Source organism: Apostichopus japonicus, chromosome 2, assembly GCF_037975245.1.
Source record: "Apostichopus japonicus isolate 1M-3 chromosome 2, ASM3797524v1, whole genome shotgun sequence".
NCBI classification, from domain to species: Eukaryota; Metazoa; Echinodermata; class Holothuroidea; order Aspidochirotida; family Stichopodidae; genus Apostichopus; species Apostichopus japonicus.
Genome location: NC_092562.1, coordinates 447,411 through 474,317, shown reverse-complemented (window position 1 = coordinate 474,317; position 26,907 = coordinate 447,411). Strand labels below are relative to the sequence as shown.

Here is a 26,907-nt window from a genome sequence, read left to right as displayed (position 1 = left end):
TTCAGAAGGTCAAGAAAAATATTTAACAATCTATTATTAAAGTACGCAAATATACTCTAAAGCAGACAGAAGAAAATGAAAGGTATATTTGATTTTGTGATATTTGCGATATTGTTGATTTTGTCAACTTCATCAGGTAAAAACAAAAAAATAACAATTATACAATTACGATTATAGGACACAAACACATTTTGAGCAAACAGAAGAATTTAAGTGGTACTGGCATGATTTTGGTTTCATTTCTTAGACACCTGCTTACCCTGAATTATTCCTGTGAATATATCCTACCCATTTGTTGGCCTATTTCACTCTTTGACAGGTGGCCACCCCTAACCTTAAACCAGCAAGTTCAATCTAATTACCCTGAAATAGTTTTTTTTTCATTCCACTCTTCAGATGAACAAATGGATAAATCTCACAGCTACTGTATGATCTGAATTCAATAGTTACTATAAATTGCTTGATTGTATAAATTACCTTTGACCTGTTTTATGAGGTGAAGGGCTGCCGTGTGGATCTCCGACGATTTCAGGGCCGCGTACTGATGCAGGATGACCCGCAACGTACTCAAGAGATTCCGAAGCCTCTCGTGAGCTGCTACCTGTATCGTGGCATCTCCTCTTACTGTAATTAATGCAAAAGGCACCAAAATAATACAAAATTAATATTATACTCAGAGATAATGCCATGTGCACGCAAAAAGTATTACCTGTATATAATAACTGCATACAATGGACTGTGCAGGTTAGATATGTCTCATAACGATATCAAATACAGCATGCAGTGAGTTGGGGAGGCTACATTTATAATCATAAGCAAGTTTATCACTTCCATCATTCGACTGTACCCTTTGTTAGATTTCAAAATGAATGACACAAACTTTTTTAATCCTTCCAAAATGTTTGAATGTGAACCATTCAAAATGATTCTTTGGAAATGTTTATACATACAGTGAAAGGTGATGTGAGAATTAGTTTGAATAAATTGCTGTGAACAGATGCGCCATAATTGGAATTAACAATTATAATAATATGAAGAAAAGTTGATAAAACAGTTTGTTCTATTCTTCTTAGAAACCATTTTTCCCTTAACTTCATTTGTAACCCTGCATGGAAACTGTAAAATATCAGTCACTTCACAGCATCTTTAAACTCGTATAAATATTTTATTTTATTACAAGTGGCTGAAATATTCCCTATTATTGTTAATATCAATTGCTATCTTCCTTCTTTATTAGGTCACTGATAGATGTCTTTTACTTTACAATATACACATGGACATCAATCAGAACCTCAGCCTACCTTGTCCACACAAGTAAATCAGGTTTTTTTTTAAAGCAGTACAACTGCACACGGCAGTGGTAACTTTTACTATTACACCGCGTAGTAAAATTAATTATGAGTTGTTTATGTTTTGTATGTAAACTGGACCAGAGAGAAGAAAATTTTATCAATAGAGGGCGGTAAAGTCCATGTTAAAATACAACCTTCACGGATCTCAAACGACTGAATATTGCATCTGTGTCTATAGCCCAGAGGGTTATGACGTCCAGACATAAGTATTATGGAATGGAATCTCTTTGGAGACTGTTTCTACATTTGCTACTCAGGTGGGAAAAGGCAAAAAGCAGACGGGTTCCGAGAGAATTGAAGATAGGAAGAAATCCACAAACAAAACGGTATGGTACGGTACAGGGGTCAACTTCACACTTTGAAGCGTACTATAACAACCAGTATGCTGTGCATGAGCCAGTTTGGTCGACGGTCAATCCCACTTTGACCCACATACAACATCTAGTATGCCATGCACAAGCCAGTGCGGCACAGGGGTCAACCCCACTTTGACCCACATACTAGACATATTACATCCAGTATGCTATGCACAAGCCAGTACAGCACAGGGGTCAAACCCACTTTGACCCACATACTAGACATATTACATCCAGTATGCTATGCACAAGCCATTACTGTAACAGGAGTCGACCCTACTTTAACCCACGTACTGACGTACATAACATCCATTATGCTATACACAAGCCAGATTGACACAGGGGTGGACCCTGCACTTTGACCCACATACTAGACATATTACATCCAGTATGCTATGCACAAGCCATTACTGTACAGGAGTCAACCCCACTTTAACCCACGTATATAACATCCAGTATGCCATGCACAAGCCAGTACGGCACAGGGGTCGATCCCACTTTGACCCACATGTATAACATCCAGTATGCCATGCACAAGCCAGTAGGATACAGGGGTCAACCCCACTTTGACCCACGCACTAACATATATCATCCATATTGGCTATGCACAAAGCTAGTACGGCACAAGGGTCAACCCCACTTTGACCAGCGTGCTATATAACATCAGGTACGCTATGCAAAAGCCAGTATGGTACAGGGGTCGACCCTGCACTTTGACCCACCTACTATACATATAACATCCATTATGCCATGCACAAGCCAGTATGGTACAGTGGTCCACCCCACACATTCAGAGTGGGCCATGATTCAAATCCCTGTGGAGGCTAGAAGTATTTTCACCATTCCTGATAATTTCCAAATCAAAAAGTGCTTTTCACAACATTAATTACAAATGATAAATTATAAACATGTAGTATGATAAATTATAAACATGTAATAGCACTATATCATGAATGGCAATTGAATACATTAAACAGCTGGAAAACCTGCAGGTGTCGTTTGCCCAAGTTTGCCCATTCTAAACTTCTTATCAAAACAATCAATACAGTATATACCTCGTTCACAAGGGGTGCCCAGATCCCATTGTCTAACATCTCACCTAGCCTTTGGAATGTCCCCGATTACCCTAGAGCAACTGTACACTATTCATCAACAATGTCAATTTGCACTGAAGATTGTCCGTCTGTATTCATGTTAGCCGGTCAGATCAATAGTTCTGATACCTGTTGCATTGACAGACTAATTGAATAGCATCACTCCCCATTGTAAAACCCTAAAGATTTCGGCCAAAACGAGCCCAGAAGCTTGAAATGGCCAGCGCTGTTTACGTTTCACACGTGCAACAATAGGAATGTAAGATACCGATTTAATAGTTAATTGTTGGAGCTTAAAAATAGAACTCGCTGCTCCGGGCGCTCTCTACTTCTGTTCTGCAGATATCGTTATTCACTTTGACCGACCGGATATGTACAGACCTGTACAAATGTACGGTTTCATCGGATTTTTCCTCACTTCTGGGTGACCGCTTAAGTTACAAGTTTTTTTCATGCATGGCACTATGAGATGGTTGCATAGTTTGCAACATAAGACCGCCACCCCTAGCTATAAATAGACTACTGAAGTGAAATGTATGCTTACAGTTGTTACAAGACTGTCACAACAGATTGTCATTACTGTGAATAACTATTGCTGTTTGTTGTTATTTACTGCTGCATATTTTTTTTTGGGGGGGGGAGGGAGAGGACAGAGTAGGTGAAAATAAACCATCAAGTCTCCTTAACAGCTTACAACAATTTTGCAATGTCTATAGATGGCTAATTTGCATATTAGTACAAATGTTCTTACCTTAACATCATCAATTGGCATGGCTAATAACTACGAGCTCCCTTGCAAGGAATAAATATTTGATCAAATGATTACAGTTCATATAGATTCAGAGATATATATAGATCGAAAACCCTTATAACAGTTGTCATACTTTCAGAATGAATTCCCATCACAATTCATTCAAGACAAATTAAATGTTAACAAAACTTTGAACATGAGTGGTGCAAATGGAAAATGAAACCATAGTAATTAAATGATTATTGTGCAGTTGTGTCCTGCAGTATCAATGAAACATATGTTTAGTTAAAGCTGATAGCTTTGATTTGATTCCAAAAGATATGCCAGGGTTCTTCTGTGGTTGTTAGGAGAGTCTTAACTCAACTTCTCGTAGTAACAGTAGTCTCACTTCCTGCTCTACCTCATTGTGGTGGAATAAACTTCCCATAATTTTTAAAGTTAAGCGTTCCACTGCTTCTTTTGCAATTTGCAGCACGTTAAATTATACCTTTATCACAGCCAGTGTGTTCTTGTAGGTTGTGGCAGGTTGAGAGTGGTGGTAGGATGGGGTGGTGTTTTGGTGGGGTAGGGATCTGGGAGGGGGGGTCCATTTATGGGGCTCTTCTTGTTTATGGGTTTTTTGGGGGGTCTTTTTTTGTCTTCTTCTTTTTTCAGGGAGTTTTCTACTTGCTAAGCCAAGGGTTTTGAGATCACTTCCTTTCACATCTGTTATTCGTATTTATTTGACTTATTCATTATACCGTGATGTGAAAAAAACAAATGAATGAAATGAAATATGTACAGTACCCAAAGGCCATTTGAAGATGATACAAACTGTACAGTTCTAGAGATACTATGTAGCTAGAAAACAAACTTAACACTGTACTGTGTTGAAATTATAAATGTTAGTCCTGAGGGAATTGTCTGCATATATATTATAAATAGGCCTATATTGCTTTAAATCAGCTATGTAGGTCAAGGGTCACATTAACAAGCTCAAGAATGTCAAAATGCATTCCAGTTTGGTTTGAAAAGCTTGTTATTACAAGGAGTTGCAAGACGAATTGGTACAACGTAGCTCTCTAAGTAATAAATGGGATATATCAAAATTATGTGTAATTATGCTGCATGGCACTGCCAAAAGACAGTACTTATAATACTGTAACTGTGGTGTTACTACAAACTCATTGCCATCCAACACTAAACAGCCAGCAAAGGTGTGGAGGGGAGGGTAGGAACAATCTAAATCACAGCAACTGATTTAGGGTAGAGATGAACCTTTATGGAGAGGCCAGAGGTGCATCCAGGCTTTTTATTACAGAGAGGCTATGTTAGCTGACCCTCAAACAGGGAGGTCTGTGAGGTGGGGGAGGGGGAGGGGGGTGGGAAATAAAATTAAAGACATTTAATGAGATTTTCTGGGGCATCATTAGACTATAAATTAGGTCTACATGTTGGGGGTTTGTTGTAAAACTCCCTTTCAACCTCACACAAACATTCAGAAAATGTACTAAGTTTAGCTTCCGTTTCGACCTACTGTACAACAGCACAATATTTTACACATCACCCTTACAATACAGTGTTTTTATAACTTGGGTATTGTGACCAGGGAGTTGTTGTTGTGACCTTGAAGGCTACAGCCATTTATTCAGATTTCTAAACAAGTGAGCAGTAGAACTATTCAATCTAAATGGATTTTTTAAAGGTTTACAACAGAACATTCCACTGTCCAGAAATCCAAGGCTTGAATTTCAACCAACACCGGATAACGGTCATCATAACAAATTCCTTTCATGCACAAATTTAATTGTACTCTAAAAAGTTAGTTAACTTGGTAGGTCCTTAAACTTTCAGAACAGCAGAAATTTTGGTTGCCTGAGTGGGGCAATGACCAAGAAGAACTAGAACTGCATTTTCCTGCAAATACGTTTTATTGTAGTGCGCTTGCAGTATTAGGTGGAACTTTTCGTTTGTTAATGGTGTTATTTTTGGGGCGGACAACACACCAGGCCTTGGAGTAGAGTCATGTAAAAAGTGAGGGGGGTACTTGTGAGCGCTGTAACAGGCTCAGAATAAATTGGCTATGTAGCTAGCCTCTGAAAATGCAAATGTACAGAGACATTATAAAACTTACTGGTTTATATATTTACGAGTGACCCACTTACCTGTCTCCCCACAACCTATGCACCGCATTCTACCGTGTCTAGAATGCCCTGGTAATCTTTTAACACTGTACACCCTCACTGGCCCTAATGGCCTTCCTTCATTTTTTGTGAAAAATGAAGGAAGGCCATTAGGGCCAGTGAGGGTGTACAGTGTTAAAAGATTACCAGGGCATTCTAGACACGGTAGAATGCGGTGCATAGGTTGTGGGGAGACAGGTAAGTGGGGAACGAAGTAAATTATATGAAACTCTAAGTATCAACATCCAGTCATGAAAGTAACGTTCACTTGGCCAGTAACCCACACTACAATAATTAGGGAGTAGAAGATTACAAGTAATATGTACTATACATATATTAGCCATGAAAATCACAAATTTTATGGCTTTTGAGAATTTGAGTATAAATTTACAAGCAAATATATGTGCTATATGCCATATCTACCTGGGTCTGCAAATCTCTGACTTTCTTTTACCACTGCACCCCACAGAGTTACTTCCAGGTGACTGTGGCACACTTTCTCCTCATTCCACAGAATCTATCATTCCCAAGTAATACTCCATGAGAATTGCCAATAGAATATATATGTCTGCAGCCTTGAATCAAGTTTGGCTTTATCTGATTTTCTGAAGAACTTTGTCCTGGCTCACTGTTTGCAGATCAGAGTCCTGCAACAGGGTTTCTTCATTTCAAAATTAGGAAACACTGACCATTCCTGTAGCCAATGCTTTTTAAAATAATTTAATGGCTGGAACGTTGCCACGTCTACTGCTTATGTGCAAACAACAACCTCACAGCACTTCTCATGACAAAGAAATGATTTTTTCCCCATTTATATTAAATTGTGATTATACATCTGGCAACACCACAGTTAATAATGTGATCAAGGCAACTGCGCTGTAAAGATATCTTTTGGTTTTACCTGTAATATTTACATATAATTCGGCCATTTCACAGTGGGGGAAAAAGTAATTCTACATATTTCTCAAATTTACAGAACATTGACAGTTAAATTTTAAACACAGAAAACTTATCACATAAATTTGAAGATTATTACTTGATAAACTTGAATACTTTAATAGAACAGTACAGTGCTTAACCCTGTAGATCATCTATGGGTGATCCACTTCCTGGAGTATTAATTAAGTCAGGGTTTAATAGCCAATCAAATACCTATCATAGGAACAAATACTTTATTGGAAATTAAAACAAAGTCGAAAGCAATCCACATTATTTGGTATGCCTATCTTCAAGATACCTACCAAAGACTCCCCCCCCCTCCCCCTCAAATTGGTACCAAACCTTTTAACAACAACTTTTAACAATGTTTAAATTTTACTTTGTTAACAAACAATTCTAAATTTGTTTTTTATGACCGTTTGTTTTCCTTATGCATCCAAGCATCTGTCTAAAGAATATGTTTGGTTTTCCTAGCACCCTCAACTTCTTTTTATTACCATTATAAAAGAACCATAACAAACCTTCACTATTGTGCAACATTTGCAGCTCTACTGTGCCAGGAAACACAGTTTATGTTATAATCAAAAGAACAACAGTAAAAACGTATAGGGTGTACTCAGCAAAAGCTTCAAGGAAACCACAGTGTAAATAAAGGGAATCAACATAAGCAACAGCTTTCTTTAAATCTTCCTTGCCATGTCTTTTGAACATAATAAAACACATTCAGTTGACTTATGAATGAATATTCAGTAGGATTTAGCATTTACAGATATGAATTTTAAGTAAGATATAACATCAAATGTAACATCAAATGTATATCATGTGACTGTATGTATGAGACAGATCCATCAATATTTAAAATATTTCATTTTGGATTCTTGCTTGATGTTATTTGGCTGACTGTTCAGTGAAGTAAGTATTAAATTTATATTTGGGGGGATTGTTTACAGTATTGCGGTATGTATGCATCTCCAAACACTCCACCCATGAGCTCAATCTCCAGATCACATTCTGACAGTGTGCTGGTATTACACTTTTCATTACACAAATTACATTAGAATATCATATAAATTTGATACTTGTAATACAGAACATTTCGCAACCTGTTGTAGAAACCCTTGAATATGTTGAGAAGTTAACTATGTACAGACATGTGACATATGATAAGGCCATTGAACTGTAATGTTAGGGAAATTATATAAGTTTTACAGCTACACTGAAGGTGAGGTGACTATTATACACAGTTATGTTCAAAATTCTCTGTTTTGTGACGTGCCAACAAAATATCTGTTTTGATTATGACCATTGTTGTTTTGTTACGCATGGTCTCAGACAAAGCATGTAAGATTCTACTGCATGTTTAGCTATATCTACGGTACAGTTGAATATGTACCAATGTATGAAAACGTACAGGATACTTCTACAGTGCTTCGTAAAAAGGTGACAGAGTTGAGAATGAGACCAGATGATGGAAGAGTACAAGAAGACCATCACCAAAGGGTAAGAAAGTGATAGACACAGTCGGCTGAAAATTTAAGTATGGTTTCACATCTGAATGATAGATTTTGGAAGGAGGTGCTAAGCTGTTTCCAGTCATGTAGCTTAGGTAGATGGGAAAGTACAAATGTTGAATGAAGACAGTAACTGTATGAGAGGAGTGACGTAAATTGTACCAATGCATAAATGAATTTAAAATCGGATTGGTTAAACCTGTCACTATGCTATATATACAGATCTATATGCTAACTAGAGAAAATAATTTTCCTGACTTTGTTTTTTACACTAGCTTCTCTAAGCAGATGCACATTTGCTGGGTAAGAGTGAAGTGGTCGTGAGGGTTTATATACTCGTGGAACAAATTTATTCATTCTTCTCTACCAGATGGTCTTCCACTTAATCCTCCACATCATTACAACACACAGAGATCATCCTTTAGTTAAACCAAGTCCCAGACTCCCAATCTACACAGCCCTATCCAGCGTCCACAAAGAACCCCTTAGACGCCTATTTCATTGTTCTTACCGCCAGGCTAAACTTTCGCTCATTCTTGCTATATTATCTCTCATGCATTTGCGATCGCATCGAATGCCTGCGAAACATTTCCCTCCGACAAAAGGGAAAACACTTTGTTCATATATGTACACTCCACTATTTATTCACTTAATTCTTATATAAAAGAGCCAGTAACCCTTTATTTTTAACCCACGCAGTGGACAATGTGTGTAGGACAGTCCCCTTCCATTCAAACTAACATTATCAACAACACATCAACAGGCACGCCTCGTGACTAATTAAAGACCGTTTGATCCAGAGTGAAGATACCAATCTGTTGCCATGGGTACTGAAGGAACTTGTGTGTGTGTGCCATGTCTGTTGGTTTAGAAGAGTTATAACAAGATAACACTTGAGTGTGAATAGGACTGTTAAACATGTCTGATTTACTCAGCAAATTCTGGCCTGAGGAAGAGTCAAAACAGGTTTTAATGGCGGAATGATTCTCCTTGCAGCAAAGACGATGCCCCGTAGGAGTGCATCTGGAAGACTTAATTGTCACCCCTATAGTCAACAAGAGCAAGGTCATGATGCACTAAAAGTATGATCGTCAATCCCGTTTGACGATTTCCTTTGATACTGTTCGCTAGTAAAACGACACAAACTTTTTCTGCCGTCTGTGTGACCTGATGCAGTCCAACTTGAGAAATTTAAACCCATGATTTATTGATTTCAGATTGTGTTATTCATTTCAATTTAATCCTCCCTTTTTAGAGATGATGGGTAGATACTTTTTCTTTTAAACTAACCTACTCATGGAACAGTGATGTAACAGAAGACACGGAATTTTTGGAAAACTATGAGTCAAATATGATAAAAAATGGATAGAGAGCGCAGGGTAACAATAATTCACTAAAATGTCAAAAAGTTCCATTCTATGCAAAAAACAGACCAAACAAAAACATGAACCCCTCACCACGATGAAATGTTTCTCAGATCCATGAACATCACTACGGGATGCAAATTGATTTTCAAGCCCCTGATGCGCACGTTTTTCTTGAAGGCTTTTGAATTGAGATTAATCAATATTTTTTGGAAAGTCCTTTTACCTGCTTCCCTCAAATAGATCAATGGTGGTCACGTCAAGAAGGCGGTTAAACCCCTCACTTATGCCAATCAAGTTGAAAGAGAGTTCCTTTCAAAGGGTTAGGAAGATATCACGGTCTAATGAGCAAGAGAGTGGCTTCTTCTCCTCCTCTCTCCCCCCCCCTCTCCAAAAAAAATAAGAAATAGCTTTCAAAGTTGGATACAATGAATGGTGCGACTGGAATGAAGTGTCCAAGCTGCTTCAATCAACTCCAACTATTGATCCAAAACTTTCTACTGTCTCCAATCTGACAATGTCTTCCATGGATGTAGTGGAATTGATACCTACTTCAATCAGTAAAACTTGGTGAATGACACTGGATCCTCAAAAAAGATGCCATAGAAAATATTCTGTCCATATAATCAGTCTTCTTACTTTTAGCATAGCGACTGCTTAGCATGGTGTATCAAACACTGATTGTTCCAAATCGCTTCCAAAAAAAAATTGATCGGGGATAATAACCTTTCCAAGTATTGAAAAGAACTTACAATTTGTCGTCCAACAGAGTGAGGATGACTCCATCCGTTCAGGTTGTTGAGCTAAATTAAAGCATGCAGTCAGGTTTAATATGCCTAGCATATTGGCTATCATGTAACTACTGGTCAGTCAAATTCAGACATACAAACACCAAGCTATGGTACTGGTGAATGGTAACCAAGAAAACCTAACCATCAGTTTTAGCGTAATTATCAAAGATATCTGTTTGATGAACAAACTCCCATGCATATCTCGGGAAATTTCCCTCCATCTGGGAGGTACGGGTATTTAAAACTCTTTTCTGAAAGCATATTGCCAATTTGTCAGCATATGATGTCGTAATTCCTCTTATAATATGGCGTGAAACCCTATTCATATTTTCAGGATGAAATGAAAACAGCCACATCGACAGTGAAACCAAAGATTGGCAGAGCATGCTCACCTTCTTCGTCGGTGAAAATGTCTCGTAGCTGGGTGAGAGATTCCGAGAACTTGCGTACATCTTTGGTGAGTTGCATGATCTCCTCCTGGTTGATGTACTGGGTATCTATGACCTCTGAATTCAGACTGGTCATGGAGTTGTACTTGGAGTGCTTATAGCAGCCCGAGATGGAGGCGATGCTGTTTGGTCTATCAAAGCCACTGGAATGACGTTTACCCTTTTAAAGAAAGATAATAAATAGCTCGAATAAGAATCCGCACAGAAAACGGACGATGCAGGCATTTTTGGTGGTAGATTGAAAAGGAAGAGCAGTGACGGTTCGGAGGGGTTGGCCATAGAGGGTGCAGAGTGTTAAAAGGTTAACAATTCATTCCATGCAGGCACGGAAGAATGAGAGTGCTAAGGTTGTGGGGAGACAGGTAAGCGAGGAGCGAAGTAAACACATAGTTTTAATCTATGTAAAGTTTTGTAACTGAATAGTGGAGCAATTAGGATATTAAAGTAAAGGTACTCGATATAGGTATACCATGGTGCAAATTATATAAAAAGAGTGCGTGATATTTCCTACAAATATGTCTTGAGCGAACTTGGATGTGAAGGAGGGGAATGACACAAAGGTGTACACCTAAGTAATTTTGAATGGTAAAATTAGGAAGGAAGAAGGTGTGCAGGGGTGGCGCCCCAGAGGTGGTGGAAGGGTAAAAATGTTACCAATTTGCATATCTTTAGGTTAGGTGTATATTGGGGAAAGTTGTTTGTATATATGAAGACTGGAAGTAAGAAGGAGGGGACTGAATGAAATGATCACAAGTTTATCTTTGGAGACTAATTGTAGAAAGTATGCTGCTACAAACCAAGGAAGGGACATATGTATGCACCACCCAATAGCACACCGTACAGAGTATTAAAAAGAGAATTATACTGTAGTGGTTGTGAAAGATACAGATTAATGAAGTTTTTAACAAAATTACCTAATGGGTTGATCTTTGTTAAATATTATAAGAATGAAAATGCCAGGGATTCAGGAATAATTTATCCATGCTATACTACACATGCGTTATAGAAATGCTAATGAATGTAGAGTATAGCAGATCTACTATAGCACACAATCCACTAAATTGTGAGTCAAAATAGTCTACTTCAATGGAATACCTGGGTGGATTTATGCCAGAAAAATACAGGGAAAGTAATTCTATAACAAAGTATTAAATTACTGAATATGAAATGATGACATGCAAAGAATATATCCCGATTTTGGAAATCACTGTCAAAACAAGCACCTTAAACATCCTGTGCTGTTTACAAACACAGAAGTCAGACATAGTCATCAGCGACTCTGTTTGCCTTGTCACACTATAATCTATCTTGACATCATCAATTAGCTAACCTTTCGTGACCCTTTTTTAATATTCAGTATTAATTTTGTAAATTTAACCCTTTAATCTTTAAATTATGGGTTGAGACTATCAGGAAATTACCATTACGATAACAAAGTATTAATATTACGTTATGAAAAAATTCCTGTTTCATGACTATGCTTTTCGAAGAGGGTAAGTAAAGTTAATGCAATTAGGTTTATCAATTGGGAAGGAAAATAATTAAAATATATATAAATATGTATGTATATACATAGATATATATACACACATGGGCATCACCAATGCACTCACACACACACTCACACACACACACATATGCCATCATTGAATGCATAGGTTACAATTATCATCGAAACCAAAAACTGTTCCGCAAATGCTTTGTTGATATTTTCAATTTTCATGTACAAAGAAACATACCTTTTTATTTCCAGTAGTATGAGAAACAATTAAACCTTTGTCAACTTCATAATTGCTACATACTGTACTGTAGCATGTGAATTATACTGATACAATAGTTACACATACATGCAGGTATACTGCAGCTGTGAAGAAAAATTCTCTCTCAAATCTCCACAATTCTGCAATATCTGAAGTAACCTAACAAGGTCTGGGTCTCATAATGAACGTATCATTATATATTATAAAGCAAAGAACAATAACTGCGATTATATGAATCACTATGTCAATATCAACATATTCTAAATGCTGGTCCTGTACAAAACGTTTGTTTTGTATTATATTTGAAGCAAAAAAAAAGAAGGAATAAACAAACTGAACATCAAAAAGTAATAGATGGCTGTTCTGCTCTGCTGAATTAAAAGCACACATAATGTACAGTATGCCTGTACATGCGTTTCTGGATATGACAAAGCATTCACTTGGATTATGTCATATCCAGGGTAAAATTACAGTGCTTTACTGTACCTTTGATCCCTTGTGCCTCATTGTGACCTCTATGCCTTGCGATGAGAATCCAGGGGACAGGCCAGGTGATGTGATATCACCATTACTTCTCCTCATCAATTCCCCTTCCTGCTCCTATCGTAAACAAAAGAGACAACAACAAAAATATATTTATATATACTGATTTATATATAACAATTTTGAATCATACACAGGTGGCACATACGTCTGTACAGCCTTGGTATAGGATAGGGTAAAAGCAGATTTTGCGCAGGTGTGCAATGAGATTGGTAAATTAGATTAATTGGATTAATTAATGGAGGAAAATTTAGTCAAGTTTATTGCGAGTTGGTCATCACGTAGAGGCATGACTGTGTGCATCGATTGTCAAATAGAAAGGAAACCAATTATACAATGAGATTAATTAATTAAAAAAGGTGCAATTAAACCATGCATGCAGCAATCTCTCTCAAAAGTGTGGAGGGAGAATACATACTATATTTAAGTTACAGAAAGCTCAGTTCCGTACTTTTTTATTTGTAGTGTATTTTACGTGAAAATGTTAGACTGGGCTAACAGGAAAGATAACTAGACAAAATACCACAGTTGTGGTCAGATCTTCTGACTGTTATCAACTCATGTGCTATGCATGGAACGCAAAAAGGGCAAATTTATTTCGTTGTCTAACAGCATGATAAAACAGCAGCAACTACTTTAGTTTAGACAACAACAACAAACTTAGTTTAGACAACAACAAACTTAGTTTAGACAACGAAATATGTTTGCCCTTTTTGCATTCCATAGCTATGTATTGACAAGATTAATCACGATTAAACAGAAGGGGGGGGGGGAATTATCCCTATTTTAAATTTTCAAGAACACATTCACTTGTCACATCATTCTAAACAACAATTGTGTTTAATACTAAATACATGTTTCTTTCAAAATTTCACATACAACTATGTAATTAAATCTCAAGAAACATATATTAAGAGCCCATGAGATCTGAAAAAAATGAATCCAACAATGGATACATGTTCTTTTTGTCCTATAAACCAGATGGTGTCCTGCATGAGGAAGACAGAGCTGAGTGGCAATTAATGGCCATATGAGGGTATCAAAGAGAGAAGATGTGTTTATGCATCTGGAATTACCAGATTGCTACAGATGGAGCAGTAAAGTCAGAGTGCTGCAGTTGTGTGAAGACAGGTGAGAGATTACCAATGTAATGGTACAACAGAACATTGCCAGAAAAAAAACATAAATACTACATTACTTTCATTAACAACAGACAAGCTTACTTCTGATGGAGTGTATGTCAATACATGTCAATACATGGTTTAGAAATGGTTTTAGCAAAAGTGTCATGTTGTGTGAGAGATATGGAAATCACTTGTACATAGACACTTTGAATGGTAGAATGAGAAGGAAGAGAGGACAATGACTGGAGGGGCCGGTCATAGAGGGCAGTGTTAAAAGGTTACCAGGACAATCCAAACCGGGTAGAAACGTGGTGCTAAGGTTGTGAGGAGACAGGTAAGCAAGGAGCAAAGTAAATATGGAAATTACAGTAAGGAGCCATCAATATGTTCAGATTTGTTTTCTTGCAAATACAGCACTAGCCCTTTTCAACAAAAGGATTAATTGTTCAGTTAATTACATAAATTAAATAAATAAAATCATACATAACAGTGAAGAACTCAAAATTGTGTTACAAAATGATAAATGCTCATTTACGTAATGTCATCGCTTTAAAATTTATTGATCTTGACGACTCAACGTTTTGCAACAAATGATCATTGTTACGCTCGCTCGTATCAGAACGTCATTTCAATACTTCTCAGCAAACTGGCAGAGAAAAGATCTTTTATCATTTTGAGACACCCCAGCAATGGATGTACAGGAAGCAAACTTAAATGTATACACAAATTTTATTGAATTATCACAAAAACTCTATGAATCCCAAAGTTATGATTTGAAAGAGTACACTCTATTTTGATGTTGGCCTATAGGTTATGCCCTCTAGTGCACAGTTGGAAAAGTGTGGCCCAAAGTGATCCACAAATGCGCAACATGGGCAAATTGCCCCCACAGCTGGGAGCTGATTTTGAAAGCCTTAAAATGCAGCCGTATGGTATACTAATAGCATGGAAAAGCATGGCTTTACAGTTTAATACAGTACTTTGGGTCTATATTTGTGATAGGATATTTCAACAGCATATTAAAACTGATGGATAATGCCCATTGATGTAGACCTTAATTTCTGTTTATAATTTCCCAAGTAATGTCATTGTTTCCATGTTCTTTCTGGGAGTATGCACATCCTTTATATCAGTGTTGAGGCCCGCTGACTGGCTGCAAAATTTCACTGTCTCCACAAGATCATTTTCTTTGTTACAGTAGCTGCATGAACATATATCACCCTTTGCTCTACAGTGTATCAATATACATTTTGAATTTAACTTGTACCCGTGTTACAGACTTACCTCGCCCGAGGAATACTCCACGACTATCCTCGGTGGCGCCAATCTTTTACGAAATGATAACGGCGACGACAACAGTGCCCTTACGTTTAGACTCGGCACTTCCAGCGACATTGCTGCACAGTTAGAGCGTTTAAACAAGTTTGGCAAATTCTCCACGTTACAACAAGAACCATAAATATCATACACAAGCAGTTCTCATGTTGGAATCTTTCAAACGATTCCTCCGCTGCGCTGGTTAAAACTTTGATAAAAAATTTGGCTCTCAGTTTCCAGATCAAAAATACACCAACAAATTAGAAAATGGGTACAGAAATAAGTATCACTACAGACCGGTAAGTCAAAACCTACAGGGACGACGGTCCGCTATATTATAGCTGTCTGTAGGTGTGTACACTGTAGTGTAATCTGCTTACATCAATGGAATTGTAACCTTCCTTTCCATGTTTAGGTTTACTCTCACTCTTTGGAGCTCAATTAAACCGTTGAAAGGCTATTTTTGATGTACCCGGAGTTAATCATAGCGAGAAGCTTGTCACTTAGTTCCACACATTTCAAGGTTGATGACGGAGAGTTATATCGAGTATTGCTGTTAGATCTATCGACTGGAATAAGGTATTTGTTTTCCATCTCCACCACTTATTGTGAAACACGTACGTTACCCCACAAAAGGCCTGAAATGTGTCAAAATTCTCAACCTGTAGAATGTACAATGACATTTGGACTGCGTAAGACAGAGGCGTTGATTAACTGTAAAAACACTCATTAAAATTCATGAAAGATCCATGCACTTAATAAAAGGGTCATTATTTTTGCCTCCAAATTCGGAGCATACTTTTCAACTTCCCAATACAACCTTTTACCTGGACATTCTCACCTTCAAAATGATTCTGAACGGATAATGTGTCTTAGTAGATCAAATAGAGTAAGTTGCCTTAAAGAATGAAAAGCTTTGAGGGTAGTAAAAGCAATATCAAATATTGGTATCATTTACGCACCATTTAAGATTCTGAAAACAAAAGAATTTTTTCGTAAGACATTTCAACCGGTTATGGATAAAATATTTGTGACCAACAGTTTTACAGAGAGTACATTTTCACTAGAGAAACAATCTAGTCCAAATTCACATCTAGAATTTCCCCCAAAATTTGAACTCACAAACTACCACAAAACACTCAATAGAAAGTTTGAACGTGGGATCCAAAAATTCTTGTCCTACACATTACAAAAACCTGGTACAAAAGAGCATAAGTTTACACAGTTTGCTAAATACACAAATATATGCACAATACTGTGTTTAGGCAGTCAGCTTATTATATATATACTGTACTGTAGTAGAGCAGTGATTGTAGCATTAAAGTCCATAGCACATGCAGTGATCCCCTCTCATTGGTTGACACTTTTGAAAAACGTTATTTCCACAGATCCACAAGATCAGCAAACACTGGAGCCATAACATTAGAAAATAACTGTTCAACGTCAATTCACAAATTATAATTGACATGAATGAAAATGTCAATTGAATGTTCTTGCTGGTTGTCACAGAATACTCCGCAACACTATCTATGTAATGTACAGTAGTATCAGATACTCAAAAGTGATATTTACATGTATAGGCAATATTGAAAATTCTTTAATTTCCCATTAAAATTTGCTGTACAAAGAGGAACTGTATGCATCCTAGGTTCAAGTTGATTGTGCGAACCAGTTCAACTTTTTCCAGAACCGCATTTAAAACGAAACTGAAAATCTCTTCAACAACTGGTTTAAAATAGTGCTTGCATGCTAATTACAGTTTTGAAGACAATGAGAGACAATTAAGCCACAAAAACAATGTTTTCAAATTGAAATGAAACGTTGAATTATGTATCGTTTTTCTATGAAATTTGGCAATTTTTGTGTTCAGTCAGTTACAATGCAAGTAGTTTCTCTTGATTAAACCAGCAACCACCTGTCTGCTGTTAATTCATAAAAGGCTCAGTTATGACAGACCAATGCAGCTGGTGATACACCATTTGATAATTATATGACAAAAATGCAATGTAAACATATGTGTACTGTTAGTCAACAGAGTTCATGGTAGACCACTCAACATATTACATTGCTCGCTGAACTGAATCATATTTGCATAGTTTTTTGCACAGTTATGTCATCAATATTTTATATAGCGATCATATAGGTAAAATCAGTACACGACTACCCATCACTGTGTATATATCAATGTTGTTCAAAACGAGAAACGCTATCCAAACTGTCTGTATTAAGTCTGTGCACAGATATTCATCCTTAAAATAATCCACTATTTCATTTTTAACATTTATACCATGAATTGAAACATTATTCAATCACAGACATACATGTGTGTTTATTTGTGACAGTATTATGGGTGAGTATCTGGTACACTTGTTGTATGGGGGACATAATGACATGTCAAGTACTGATAAGCGGTAACCGTCTGAAACAGCTCATCGTAACTTGTACTGAAAGAACTTATGTGATATTCCATATAAATGGTTTAAATACAATCCATACTACACAGTATTACAAAGACTACCAGTTCTGCTCTAGGTACGGAATACAGTTTATATACAGTACAGTACATCTGAACTAGAGTGCTGAGGTTGTAAGGAGACAGGTAAATGTGGAAACAAAAAAAAGGTTTTGACAATACTTGTTGAAATTATTTAAATCAATTAACTATGAGCCCTTATTTTGAATTACATTGATACTTAACACAAGGGATAAAGTACTGTATGTGCATATTGCATATAAATACTGGAGGTCGATTCCCACATGATCTATGTTGTACATAACTGGCCCATTTACATGAACTGTCATATCAACCCAAGTGTTATTGACTTCTTAAATTTTTATCAGTTTGGAAGTAACTTGCTGGCAATTACGTATTGTAACTTCAACCCACCTACCCTACCATAGCCTAGATACATACAGTCCTCAGATTATCAGACTGTAATTCATATCAAAAATTTTAATTGGTTAATAATTAAATAACTTAGAGCAATGTACTGTAGGTCAGAAGAAACAAATCAGGGATAGCAATTTGACAACCTATAGATCTAGTAACTTCCTGAGAGGAGACAAGTTTATATTTAGTGAGCTCCAAGGTGTTGAATCTGCAGTCAGTTACCTCAAACTTAATGACATTTTGACAAGGTTCAGGATATTATCACAGATCGTGGGGAAAGGTTTTATGCTTTCTTTTTAATTTTTCTTAGTTTCTTCTTGGTTAAATATAGTTAACTTTAAAAACAAATACTTTTACAGCTGAATTGGGTATGAAAAAGTTACAGCCTAAGCCATTGATAAAGGCAGACAAATTTGTAAACACACACGCGCACACAAATTACTTGTTTTGAGGAAATGAATAAAAACTGAATGTATTAATAACCGACCAGGAAAGAGACGAAAAAGTCCTTGGGCAATCTGCGGAGTAAATCTATGTTATTCCAAATCCCTTAGTCCGATAGGATTTCACTTGTCAAGTTGTCCATAACGATTTATAGGCTCAAATACAAAACTTCTCAGTGTCAATTTCCATACATTCCCAGGTAACACTTTATGAGAACTGCCTGTAAGTACTGTCGTACATGTTCCATCCGTACACGAACACTCTGAGAAAAACATTCATGTTTTTATGAAGGGTACTTATAGATCATGTGTTTACCTACTCCCACACTTCGGTTATTCCAACCATCAGGTCATAACAGCCTTGTACTGTACATACAGTAGAACCAAACTGTCTTGGAAAGCAAAACACGTTGGACAGAGTGATACAGCGAAGTCTCCAAATAAATCGTTGAAAATAGTAAATACCAAACAATTGGTACTTTCCTGTGTAGTAAAGCATGATCAACACTATGGGAATCTGCATCTCCTCAGGGGCACTGCTAGGCTACAGGGTCGCAAATATTTGGATTAGAGATTTCTTTTTATTCTTCTGGCATGAAAAGTCTTGAATGTAAAAATAACTGTTGCCCCAGTTTAAAAAGCCACATTTTGCTGCGAGTTCATCAGAATCTGTCAGTACACGGGCAACGAATGGTACCCAGATGAAAACAACATTTAATATCAGATTAAATGAAATTACTTCAAATTAAGCCAGTGTTTTAAAGGCTGCAAACAATGACAGTTCTGAAACAACACAGTATAACTTGAAGGGACAAAAAAATTCTTTTGCATGAGTTGTTCCAGCCTGACTGAATACGTATTTAAAACTTAAACACTAGGAGATACCCAACTTTTAATAAATATTATTAAAGTTGGCCTTGGAGTTTGATTTTACAATGCTAAACACATACAGCATCGATATGGTATATGACATTTCATCATGTACATTTGGGGGAAACTGTGTGTACATGATATGGCTAATTGTATAACATAGATTTCTCTGTTTTTCTTGTCATATTTCCAAGACCATGTAAACTGTTAAACAGTGTTGACCCTGAAAACCACTGTCATCATTACATCATACTAATAACAAGTTGATATTAGATTAGATCCATAAGAAAAGTGCAGTACATGTAACTCAAGGTCATTTAGACTTGATCAATCTACAGTAGCCTTATGTTTGAAGGACCCCCTAAGTCTGTGATATCTCCTGATGGACTAAGACCACAGACACACAGGGCACTTAATTCACTGTTCAAATAGTGTGTACATAGCAGTTTTGAAGGCTGTAATGTTTGTCTGAGATTATAAGATACTACTTAGGTTCCTACATTGTTAAAACCTACTATGTAAATCTTTGCACTCGTGTACCAGTTTACCCATTTTGCTAGCGATACCAGATAAATTATTCGCTGACACAGACCATGTTTTACCAATGCGAGGGGGGGGGGGAGGGGGGCCTTGTGTGTCCTTTCAACTCCAGATTACTGATAAATATAAATTACAATGTACCCTATATGGTGGGATACTCCTATTAGAGTCTCCGCCCGAATGTTCTCCTAACTCAGGAAAAGTGCTAAAATGCAATAGGAGAACATCTGTTTTGACCTATTATCAAACAGGATCTGGCTTCTTGTGGTTTGCATGTTGAAAAGCATGAATGGAAGTACACATGGTGCAAAAATTGGGTCAATTGAGGCAATTTTAGACCCCTTTAGGCCTCCCAGGTGCAGCGTACCGAAAATTGTTTACTACTGAGTGGAGAGGTTTGTTTACAAGTGACGAATACTTCAGGCTCGGATAGCAAAAAATCTACATGATCATGATACCGAAAATCGATGGTGCCATGAAAGGCCAACTTGTCAGCTATCCGGTGATGGGTAGCATTTAGCTAGTGAGAACCTCTATCTAGACTTAGAGACCCCATTACTTTTGTGATATAGTTTGTAAGTCAATAGGGCCGCTAATGGGCGTATGCTACGGTACCATATGACTATGATTACACTCAGAGTGTATATGTACATAGCACACCCTTTCTGGACACTATATTGTAACCCATGGTCCACCATTAGAGGTACAATTCAGGTTTTTGAGATAAAAATCAGTTCTTTTCAGCTTGTATGCTAACTTTGACGAAACAAAACACCTCCATTCTCACTTCAATGATTCACAAAGAATGGTATGTCAGGACTCTAGAAGACTTCTGCATGGCAACAATAAATGGTTCTGTAATTCTCTACTGTATATACCAAGCAGCTGGATTCTTTTCCAACAAACACTGTACCCTAAACACAAGACTACAGCTAAAGCCATATTATATATCCACTGTGCAATTTAATTCTGTTGTTGTACAATTGGAATTATGGCATGCTTCAGGCAATGTCAACTGCTTAGTATATATACTGTACTAGGATTCTCATTTCATAATTAATTGTACAGTTAGTAGAGTCTTTGCAAAATTCTACTTCGAAAAAAAAAAAATTACAATTCATTAGCCTAATTAGTAGACCTTAGGTATTAATTAAGTTTCCATGTACACAACCACTACAGTACTTGTTTCCAAAGTTTGGAATCTAATGCTTATGGCTCAAACTCCAAGCCATAATTTGAACCCCCAGCAGTTCCTTTAAAACAGCTTTTTGAGTTGAAATTGATATTTTGATGCTAGTCCAATAGCAAGCACCCCTAACAAAGACATTCATTAATCTATTTAGTTTTCAAACACTGAAGCAAGAGAACCCTAATAATTATGAAATTTGGAAATTTGCTTTCACATGTATTTACGTGTATTAATATACGTACTTACTTCTATGGAAAGTGTCTGGCTGGCAAATGTTGATGATTTAATCAAATTCATTAGTGACATACCATACGCTCTATGATATTACATTCCAATCGTGACAATATCTACAACTTAGAATATGTGTCAGTTCAATGGGTTAATTACACTTTTCTATTAGGAAATAGTCATACAGTATGTTTGGAAGCAGTGTTAATTTGACCAAACCTGCTTTCATATAGCAGCTTTTTAACCTCGCCATTTTTCCAAAACCTTGCAAGTTTTATTCGAAATAAGTTTTGTAATTGATCACGCTGAGGATACTTGCCCCGATTTCTTCACTGATTCAAGGTTTTAACGAGAAATCAATCCTCGGCATACTGTCGTCTGGATACTATTCACAGAGCTCACCTGGCACAGTAAACACAATTAAATTAACATGAAATGCAAATTTCATAGTTTGGGATATTTTCACTCCATTATTTGAAACAAAAGTTGGTCAGTCCAGCAAATGAACTCAGTTTAACTGATATAATATCATCAATATCAACTCCAAAAGCTGCTTTAATGTTTTGTGTCTGAAATTGTACTAGATCTGTTCCTGGCCACTAGGTGGACCCAGCTGGACCCACCCGCTACTTTTTATGATAGCATTGAACATATTTGAAAGTAGATTGTAAAATTACAAACTTTTCAACGTTTACATGCTACAGTGTTTGAAATGACCCCATTGTTATGGGAGAATGTAACTATTTAAATCAACAATAATTCAAAATTAACTCAAGAAGCTAATATCTATGAATACTAGTACAGAACTTTGTAGATGAAGTCTACAGTAAATTAGTACACATCAGCTGGATCTGTAGCTACTGCAGTGACAAAAGACCACGCAGATGGTATGATCACCACCAGCCCCCAATCCCCAGCCCCCCCCCTCAACCCTGTCTTGTATCTCTCCCTCGATGAGAGGAAGAATTAATCACTGTGTGCAGAAAAATATTGACAATTATATATGCACCTGTGACTGTTTTCAAAACAGACTTTGAGAGAACCACATTTTGCAATTATAAAACACTGAATGCAAAAGTTCAACAACTTAAAAGAAGTCCTGTGCCACTCAGGCCTCAGGGTATTTGGTATCTCCGAATTTGAAATTTTATGGATATCCTGATCACAAAATTAAACGGTATTCCAAAGAGTAAAAAACCATCAAACCAGAACATTCCAACTGGATTAAGTTTGCCTGTTTCTTCGTACTACACTGTACTATTACTTGTTAATATTTTCAAATCCTCCAGATCAAATTCAGATGACTACACCCCTGAACACTACAATGCCAGCACAATTAGTTACACCATGCATGCCGTAGTATACATCCCATATATATGCATTACATCGATGCCAAATATTGACGGGCCATGGAACCCTCGGATTAGGATCACAATGAGAGATGGACCCGACACAAAGGGAGCGGGCCAATTAAGGGCCCGATCGGTTGCACATGACGCAAACGAGCGAGCGAGCAATCAAGCGAATGAAAGAATGGCAGAGAAGAGTTTGATGATTGCAAGTTAATGGAATTCACAAAATGAATGCAGAAGATAATTACTTTTTACCCAACTAAATTCTCGGAAGGAGACACCATTGATTTTTGACACAAAATAGACAAACACAGTATAATGATAATGTACCTCATTTCAGTCAGTGTTAAGTCTCTGGTGTTACTCTGTCAATTGGCTTATAGACAAAACACATGTGATTATTTACAAGTCTGATGGAACCTCAAAGCAGATGGGTGATAAAATCAATTTAAGAAGTAACTGACACACTTACTAGAGGCACTCCAAACCAGAGACCGTAATCCATTTCACTAATAGCCCCTTGGGAATTCAAGTTTAATCTTCTCAGCAAAAAAAAACAATAAAGTGAGAGGCTGTTTACTTATATAGGTGTCTAGAAATCTATATAACTAGGCCAGTCAAGTATAGCATCTAACTTATATTACTGTTTAAGAGAGAACAGAAATGTTTAGCAAATCTTCTTCAGAGGGTAAATTCGTAAAACTGCGAGGGCCTAATGTTTCGATCCTAGCAGGATCTTCTTCAGAATATAAATATGTAAAACTTTGAGGGCCTGATGATTTGATCCCATCAGTATTTTCTTCATAGGGTAAATATGTAAAACTTACAGGGCTTGATGCTTCGATCCAAGCAGGATCTTATTCAGAGGGTAAATATGTCACACTTAGAAGGCCTGATGTTTTGATCCTAGCAGCATCTTCTTCAGAGGCTAATTGGAAATTGATTGTTGACTCAAGGATGTTTATTTACTTGATTGCATAATTTAAACTTTACTTTCAATATGGCGGTGGTAGGTTCATATATAGGGGATAGCATATATACTACAGGTCCTCCAATAATAGACTAAGTAAGGCTTTTTAACGGCAGGTAAACTGAAGTCCAACTTTACCAAAAGTAAATTGAAGCTGTTCAGTATAAAATAAGAAATCAGGATGCTACAGTTAATGTACAGCTCAAAACGGAAGAGAATTTTATCATGGACGATCCAGTATATCAGAATATATATTGATGTAACTGCAGGGATTCAGATTTATTTAAGTGCCCACTAGATATTGTACACTGATGTAGTGTAACTTTGTTGACAAAACCCCAAAGGTTTTGAGCCAGCTGTGTTTGTACACAGAACACCTCAGTGTTTTCAATATATTTGATAAGAAATGAAATTATTCATCAACATCAAAGGCCTTTACAACATAAAAACACTAAATGCATGGTTGCATACAGCTAGGTACAGTATCTTAATAGTGTAGTACTGAGCACCCTTACAGCTACAGCAGATCACAATACTGTACGGTATAGTACAGTGCACAATTTCTTTCTTCACACTTTTGTTTGTACTTGGTGAGTTACATGAAATAGCATTACAGTACAGTAGGAGCCTTACAAGAAATTCAAGGACTGTATCTTTTAAGTAAATTATAATCAGAAAGACTGCATTGCTTGTCAAAAAGAAAGTGTTGCTCAGACTCAGAGCAGTATAATCCTCCTAGGGAACGACCTTTAAAAAAAAATTAAAACCTTGCAACCCATGAATGAGTGTGAGAAATTGGAGTTTATGAATGTACTACAGACTCTGTGACTCTACTTTAATCAGCATGATCCACAATTTACTCACGAATGGAAATAAACCCACAAATGCGTCCAAGATGAATCCATGGATGCTATAGCAGCAAAAATACTACAAAATTTTGCCCAAGACAAGAATTAATGGAACCTGAACATTCCAATAAAGCAGAGTAAATATCGCTCACAACATAAGATCCAAAATTATACGATTACTGCAAGGAGTACAGTGCAGAGAGGAGCCGTACATTACAATGTGCTGTTGAACAGAGTAGATCCAAGTGACACAAGGAGTACACTGCATAGACTGCATAGATCAATAGTGTACAAACATTACATTTACATTGAACACAATTCCACAGAACGGTCCAAGTAGAGCAAGCATTTACACACATTACATCCCTCCGGTACTGTACAACAGTAACTATTCCATACATATACAGTATAATATCGCTACCTACAGTATGACAAATAATGTACAACAATATTGTCTTAAAAGCTGTACTGTACGGTACATCCACGATCCAACAAATTAATGAAAAAACGAAAACAACTGTCATTGAAAATGTCACCTCACACGCTCCATTGAGTGATTATTGTCTTTCAACTTTTGGCAACAAGTACCATATAATAAATACAGCCTAAGAAGACAAAAGCTTGTATATAAACTGTTGGATCTATGTGCAATCAAAGAACCTTAACTTCACATCAAGTCAAGATACTCCCTAAGCTCTTCAACATGTCAGTGTTTCTTGTCATTCAACTGTAAATTATCTGCTGGTAGCTCGCTCAGTGTAAACTCTATATTATAACAAATAGTCTGCATATTAACATTAGCAGGCAAGGATTTACAATTAAACTGGAACTCATTCTACTGTACATAGCTCTATGAATTGTGGGTAAACGATTGCGATTTAAGTTTGGTTTAAAGTTTCATCATGTGCAAGGAGGAAAGATGATACCTGCAGGCTCCACCCTTTCTGTGCATCCTTACCAAAAAATAATTTAAGAATACATTTGGTAAAAAATAAAATTGGAATTGCCTCTCCTAGCCATTCCTCCTCATCAAACTCATGGATGTGATCAGTTTGAATGCTGCATCATTGTATACAGTTCTGCCAATTAAAAGGAGTATATAAAATGTTGCATAAAAATGGCCCCTGATAACACTCTAGTTTACTGGCTCATAGATCTTGTGAACTTAACAGTAGGACTACTTAAATTTCAAACAAAGTGGCCCCTTGTCCAGGAGACATTATTTTTAACCTCATGATCATATAGATCTCTGCATTAACTGGTTAATGTTCATTAATTACCCCTAGTGGTTTTATTACAATGTATGAACTACAACATACTTATGTAAGTAGTTCTACAAGTTTATTCACACTGTTAATATTGAACTCTGTGTACTGTATGTACATATGGCATGTTCCATAAAGCTAACTTGTACACTATAAGCCGGAGGGGGGGGGGGGGGGTGGTGTGGTTGTGTAAAAATGTGCAGTACAATGGTAGAACTATACAATACCATTTACTATAGCAGCTGCCTCATCAATTTTTTTTGTAAAACTTGCACAGTACTTACCTCTCCCTTACCTACTAACTTAAAAAAGGCATTAAACGAGTACATCCCCAAACTCCCTGGTTTGGATATTTACAAGTGACGATACTAACCTGTCTTTAGTCTCCTTATGTACTTACCTCTCCCTTACCTACTAACTTAAATAAGGCATTAAACGAGTACATCCCCAAACTCCCTGGTTTGGATATTTACAAGTGACGATACTAACCTGTCTTTAGTCTCCTTATGTACTTACCTCTCCCTTACCTACTAACTTAAAAAAGGCATTTAACGAGTACATCCCCAAACTCCCTGGTTTGGATATTTACAAGTGACGATACTAACCTGTCTTTAGTCTCCTTATGTACTTACCTCTCCCTTACCTACTAACTTAAAAAAGGCATTAAACGAGTACATGCCCAAACTCCCTGGTTTGGATATTTACAAGTGACGATACTAACCTGTCTTTAGTCTCCTTATGTACTTACCTCTCCCTTACCTACTAACTTAAATAAGGCATTAAACGAGTACATCCCAAA

General features: G+C 36.9%; 1 protein-coding gene across 5 annotated transcripts in view; it reads right to left on the bottom strand.

The window, feature by feature from the left end:
- LOC139973180 (rho GTPase-activating protein 29-like) overlaps positions 1-26,907 on the bottom strand; it is an 80,698-nt gene that overhangs the window by 38,317 nt on the left and 15,474 nt on the right. For 2 of the 5 annotated variants that reach the window (XM_071979692.1, XM_071979684.1), the window contains 3 exons: positions 13,016-13,129; positions 10,713-10,929; positions 478-624 (listed from right to left, as the gene is read on the bottom strand). In XM_071979692.1, coding sequence (XP_071835793.1) covers positions 478-624; positions 10,713-10,929; positions 13,016-13,129 — 478 coding nt within the window. Of the gene's footprint in view, positions 1-477; positions 625-10,712; positions 10,930-13,015; positions 13,130-15,480; positions 16,176-24,859; positions 25,556-26,907 lie in introns of those variants that run through there. The other 3 variants (XM_071979675.1, XM_071979699.1, XM_071979708.1) reach the window with 3 other exon arrangements.